Source organism: Mytilus californianus, unplaced genomic scaffold, assembly GCF_021869535.1.
Source record: "Mytilus californianus isolate M0D057914Y unplaced genomic scaffold, xbMytCali1.0.p SCAF_1, whole genome shotgun sequence".
NCBI lineage: Eukaryota > Metazoa > Mollusca > Bivalvia > Mytilida > Mytilidae > Mytilus > Mytilus californianus.
In genome coordinates this window covers 134,978,276-134,985,040 of record NW_026262581.1, presented here as the reverse complement: position 1 = coordinate 134,985,040, position 6,765 = coordinate 134,978,276, and the positions used below count along the sequence as shown (strand labels likewise).

At 32.5% G+C, this 6,765-nt stretch overlaps 1 protein-coding gene across 1 annotated transcript; it reads right to left on the bottom strand.

The window, feature by feature from the left end:
• Nucleotides 1-1,275: 1,275 nt before the first annotated feature.
• LOC127735584 (glycoprotein 3-alpha-L-fucosyltransferase A-like) lies at nt 1,276-4,999 on the bottom strand. The gene is made up of 2 exons (XM_052245831.1): nt 4,805-4,999; nt 1,276-1,984 (listed from the first exon to the last, which is right to left on the bottom strand). Exons 1-2 carry the CDS (start codon nt 4,996-4,998, stop codon nt 1,669-1,671), a joined length of 510 nt encoding a protein of 169 aa, XP_052101791.1. The 5' UTR covers nt 4,999; the 3' UTR covers nt 1,276-1,668.
• Between the last annotated feature and the right edge of the window lie 1,766 nt (nt 5,000-6,765).

Here is a 6,765-nt window from a genome sequence, read left to right as displayed (position 1 = left end):
ATTTACTTCTGGATACTATCTTATGGTCATAAACAAGCTTCTTTCCAAGTTTGGTAGAAATCCAGGATAGTTTAAGAAAGTTATTAAAATTTCAAAAACTTTAACCACAGAGTGAATATTTGTGGACGCCGACGACGACAACGACGACGACGCCGACGGAATGTAGGATCGCTATGTCTCGCTTTTTCGACAAAAGTCGAAGGCTCGACAAAAAGAACGTGGATGTGTATTTATACATCCCAATAAACCATTTGAAAAGAATACAAATTTAGTTGTTTTAAATTGTTGATGACAAAATCGATTTATGTGCCAATGTAAACAATATTCAAAGATCTAATTACAACATTGATAAGATAACCTTTATAATAAGTTTGTTTAAAGGTTCGATGAGTTTACACGGATTACAAAGTGATTTCCGCGCTTTTAGTACAATATTAGCGTAAAATTGTCTTGTTCATTATTTTATAAAGGTTGTATTGATCTTATTATGCACGAACTTACTTTCAACTGGACGTAAAGCAAACAAACAGGAAAATTCCGAAAGATAAAGTCCGAACTGTTATATGAACTCAATTATACCATTTTCATATTTTTTTATATATATATTTACATAGGAATCGATTATGTATGTTCAATCTTTCTGTACGTTGTACCTTTTTGTGCTTGTCTAAAATAGTGTCTTATATTGTACTATACTCTTTGTGAACCAATTTTGTGGAAAATAAACTTCACACTTGCAGTTTTAGGAAGAAGTTAACATGTAACTATAGATGATATACAGACAAGTCAAATCAAGAGATTAAGTTTGCTTAGCAAATTATTGTCTTATTGACTATTTCTAAATTTCATTTTTCAATGGAGCAATGGGGCACATGCTCAAAAACTACAACTTAATAAAAATAAGAAACTGTACAGTTTAGAGAAAAAAAATTTCGATTCTTTTTTATTCCAATTACAATTTTATGTCGATCAGATTAAGTGTCACTGTTCAAATAAGTTCATTTATTTGAAACTTTTGTAATAAATATACGATTTATTCATAGAAAACCAGTCCGAAGCAGAATTTGATAAATTCAAAACAAATTTGTCACTTGTTACATGGAATGTATGACGACTAGATAGAAATACATGTAGCTTATCCATTATAATACACAATATTTTCAGTATATTATCAATAATTAGAGTGCTTCTAATTCAGGCCCCTCCTCCCCCACCCCCGACACCTGTTTTTCCTTCAACAAAAAATGCATAAAGTGTTAATTTAGTACTGTTGATTTAGTATTCAATAAAAGAACAGAGTTCCAATGTCCCCCGCGTTGCACATATTTTATATTTCCAAGGGGCATAACTCTTTTAAAAAAAGTCGATCGTCCACCATTATACAACTTGTCTGAGATATTACTGATATTAACCTATAGTATAAGTTTTATAAAAATCTGACAATAATTGTACCTTTGAGAGCGCTAACGAGGCCATTTTCCATAGATTTAATATTTCCAAGGGCATAACTCTTTTAAAAAAAGTCGATCGGCCACCATTATAGAACTTGTCCGAGATAAAAAAAATCCACAAGCTAGATTTCCATATGATTTCTACTACATAAAAACCATAGAAGGATATCTCTAAGAATGAAAAAATAAAAAATCGTCAGTCGCATTCTTTAGATAACTAGTAGCCCCACTTCCTAGCTCCAATACACGATTTACTCCGCCATGTATCAATGTCTTTTTGTGTAACGGATGGCAAGGATTTTTCATGCAGCATGGAACAAAGTCTACACCAGGTCTTTGTATTGGTCATTTTACCATAACGTTTCCATCGGAAATACTGATTAAATAAATTGTCATCTTTGTCTATACGATGCAAATAATCTGCCAATTGTTTCGGTGAATCGAAATCCTCTACGTGAATATAGGATCCAGGGGGTGCGGCTGCTTTTATTTCAGCACGTGACACTCCAAGAACAATAGGTATAGCGTTGTTTCTGAAATAAAGATATGATAGTTCAGATATATTTTATTTGAAATTGGCTTATAGTTTGAAAAATGACACATATATCATATATATTGAAATCAGCACCATGCGTACAGAAAAGATATATCAATACAATGTTTACTTAAATGAGTTAGAATTATCAGGATCTATAACACCAAACGGTGGTTAACCTTGCGCACACGTGCTTAAATATATATTTAGTGCAATTTATTGGAGTGATACCTTAGCCAAAAATAGAAATTACCGTGTCTTTCACTTTCATTAAAATCTCAAAGGAATGCCTCATTGTAACACAATAACGTTTGAAGTCCGAGTTCAAACTTTTTATATATAAAAGTAAGAAATTGTAACTATTGCCTTTCTATACCTTTATAGATCTCATTCATAAAACAAAAAAGATGGACAATATAAAAATAAGGAGGTAATTATACCATATCTTCTTATTTCCATATGTGGTATGATTGCCAATTTAATAGACAATTTCCGTATAAAGCCCCCCCAACAAGACAAAATGTGAAACATTTCAAAAGAGAAACCTAAAAAAAACACGATTAATGACAAAACAATAAACGAAAAAACAAATACGAAAGACAGAAACCAACGACGACCACTAAATCAGTAACCAGTATAAATCCAACGATTTAATGTAAAGCCATCATAAGCAGTAGAAAATAGCACGACCTTGTGCAAAGCCAAAATATTAGTTCATGCTATCGACAGGATGTAGGACAATAAGTTTTCATTTTTGTAAGGTGAAAGCAGTACATATTTTAAGTCCAGTTCAGATGTTTTCCACTAGTGTACGAAAAAAGAATTAGTTTCATCATAAGGGTTTGATGTATCTTTACAATGCTTGACATAATCGAACATCATAAGTGGATTTGTTTATGTTAGATGTGTAAAGTACGGCTACCCACTGATAGTAATAGTAGTTATAATTAATAAAAGTAAAACAAATTAAAAATGAATGTGGATAGTGTCCACATGTGGACACAGATGATGCCCCCGCTTGCATATCATATAGTTATAAAGGGACATAACTGACGAACGGTAAAAGTGACGCTACCCAAATTTGAACTTGATATGAGTTTTGTGGTAATAAGCATTGTGTGTAAGTATCATAACATTTGGTTGAGGCTAACTTAAGTAGAGAACAGAAACTAAAAATTCAGCAATTTTTCTATTTGTAAACACGCATACTCTAGAACGGTTGTGTATAAGTTTTATAACATTTGGTTGAGACAAACTAAAGTTAGAGAACGGAAACGAAAAATTCAGCAATTTTTATGTTTATAAAGGGACATATAAACTCAAGAATAGTAAAAGTGTCGCCACCAAATTTCGTACTTAATCTGTATTATGTAGTAATAAGCATTGTGTATAAGTTTCATAACATTTGGTTGAGGCAAACTAAAGTTAGAAAACGGAAACAAAAAATGTGTACTTGATCTTAGTTTTGTGGTAATGAATATTGTGTATAGGTTTCATAATGTTTGGTTGGGGCAAACTTAAGTTACAGAATGGAAACTAAAAATTTTGCAATCTTTCGATTTATAAAGGGGCATAACTCAATAATGGTTAAAGTGACACTACCCAAATTCAACTTGATCTGTGTTTTATCAGTGGAAGTCAAAATTAAACATTGCATTGTATGAAGCATTGATTGTAGTTGATTCAACTATAATCATGGACAAAGGAAGATAACTCCAATTTTAAAAATTACTTGATATTTAGAAGAAATAAATTTTTTTGCAATTTTTCCATTTATAAAGGGGCATAACTCTAGAACGGTTAAAGTGACGCCACCAAAATTCAATCTTGATCTGTGTTTTGTGGTAATAAGCATTGTGTATAAGTTTCATAACATTTGGTTGAGGCAAACTCAAGTAAGAGAACAGAAACCAATTTTTGGACGTACGTTCGTACGTATGTACGTACAGACGGACAAGGGTAAAACTTAATGCCCCCACCGCTAAAAAAACCAACAACTCCAAAATGGGCGTGGCAGTGCATCTCTTAGGACACCATTACATTACAATGACTTTTATGTTTTGGGTTATATATACATTTTTCAAGAATGTATGTGTCCATGTAACCTGATACGGGACGGATGGACAAAAAGATGGAAAATTCAACATTTTAATGGCCCTTTTAATACCGTAAATGGGAAGGGACATACAGATATACTGTTCCCAGGACATACATATGATATTAGTGTCTATTATATATTTCTTTTATAATATGATTTCAGTTTTCAAAAACAGTAATGTAATGCAACTGAAAAAAAAACCAGCATTTAGTTGCCTGATACCCTTAAAACATGATACCGCGATGTTTGGTAGTAACCCGGCATACTTGTCACTGGCCATGTTGCTTGCTACCCCTGAATACTAGCTGTAAAGAAGTTACTGGCCAAGTTGCTTGCTACCCCTGAATACTAACTGTAAAGAAGTTACTGGCCAAGTTGCTTGCTACCCCTGAATACTAACTGTAAAGAAGTTACTGGCCAAGTTGCTTGCTACTCCTGAATACTAACTGTAAAGAAGTTACTGGCCAAGTTGCTTGCTACCCCTGAATACTAACTGTAAAGAAGTTACTGGCCAAGTTGCTTGCTACCCCTGAATACTAACTGTAAAGAAGTTACTGGCCAAGTTGCTTGCCACCCCTGAATACTAACTGTAGAGAAGGCAAATATGTTACAGCAGGGATTAAGATTGAGGGAGTTTTTCACTCCGTTGGCAGAATACGAAGTGAACAATACCATAACCATGTTTTGTGTACATTATTATATATTTGTACAGATACATACCGAAGTGCATTCTGTGAGAACTTTTCTGTGTAATATCCTAAACATTTTGAATTTTCAAAAGCAAGATAGAATTTGTAGTTTTGTTTAATCATTGCTAAGCACTTTTTTGAATCACTTTTTATGCAGGATTTAGTTCCACATGCTCCATAGATATCTATATTGATATATTTGGCTAATTGTCTAGCATACGTCATACGTCCACTTCTTACCAAGTTACAGTTTGAAACCATCCATGCTACTTTCTTGGTTTTACCTTTGGCTAAATTAATTTCAATTGTATCTTTGGTTAAGGGCTGTTTATAATATAGAAATTTGAAATAAGGTGTAGTTATGGTGGAATCTCTTCTGTATGTCATAGTCCAGTTAAAGTAATCCTTATAGCCTGAAGCAGAGTTCGTGTTATGTGGAGCTTCCAGAGAATACATTGCCCAGATCTGATCAAAAGACCTCCTTGGCCATGGTGGGTTTAATGGCAGCGTGAAAGGATTTAAAAATACCACAGCATCAGCATTTCTACCTTCAGCCTTTTTATATGTCACTAGGCAACGATTAACTGGACACTTCTCCTTTAAGAAGTATGACTGTCCTTCCTTCAAATACCATTGTCTTTCACTTCCATGAAAATAAATGTGTTTTATTGGTACATCTACCTTGTTGTCTAAAGCATACTGATATGACTTGGGCACATGATTTATCTGTAAATGTATTCTGTCATCAACTGGTTCAAACCTTTTTATTCTTTTCTGAGGTAGCAGATCAGTAACATTGTATGGCATGCCTGACTTGTCATAATTGTCACTTCCAGAATCATGCAGTATCAGGCCATCATGGCCGGCATATCTTTTATTCTCAGCTTTATTCCAAAGAATTTCTTTCTGGAATTTTATTCTCAGTGAATTTAATATCATAGATAATCCAACAGTTATCAAAATCACACTGAATACAAAAGTTACAACTCTTTGGAACCGTTTTGATTTTGTTAAGTTTGCCATTATTGAAATTAATTTCACACATTTTTCTGGTTGCATGTTGATCTTTTTACATATATTTCCAAAGATTTGTTTGAAATGGGAGTAATAAGAATATTATATAAGAATTATTTTTGAAGACATTTTTCTCTCCCTTCCTGGATATTTGTAATTAATGTACTTTATAATTACCCCTAGGGTATTGGAAACAAGTCATATAACTTGTCTTATTTGGTAACAAATTAACTTCCTAAGATAATTGACTTTAAAAGAAATTGGAGCAAATTTTCAACACTAAATCAAAACATAATCTATAACACATTTAAGAACTACATGAATTTAAAAAAAAAAACAACATATCTTTTATTTGTTTTTAAGTAGGACATATATGATCATATATATTAACCATATATTTGACATAATTTGGGATATATTATCCTTGTGCCCTCAATTTTCAGTGTAAGATCTACTATGTAATAATTTTTGTCATTAAACACTAACTTTAAACATAGTAACTCAAACCTCTACTAAATAATAATGTGTAACTTAGTGTTTGTGTGATAGCAATGCCCTAAGGCAAGAACCTCATCACTAGTTGTCTTTTGTTATTGTAACTTAAAAACCAAACAAACTATGTAACCAACCTTTTACACAAATGACATTGATACAAATTCAGAAATTATTGCAATGTTTTTATTTCATGCAAAAAGTGTGACAGGATTAGGTTTTCAATATAAATACAAACTTGCATTCATAATTTCAGAAATATAGATTCTACCACTGCAAGTGTGTTAAGATATTTCTCCCCTCGACAGTAAAATTTTAAAATTTAAAACGCAAGGCTTGCTGTGCTTTTTAAATATTTAAATTTAACTGTTAAGAGTGGAGAAAGATCGTAATACACAAGATATAGTGGTGGAATCTGTTTCTCTAATGATTTTTAGCCGATATCTAAACAAAGTTTATCCTTCCTCTTCAAAGATTTGCAGTAAG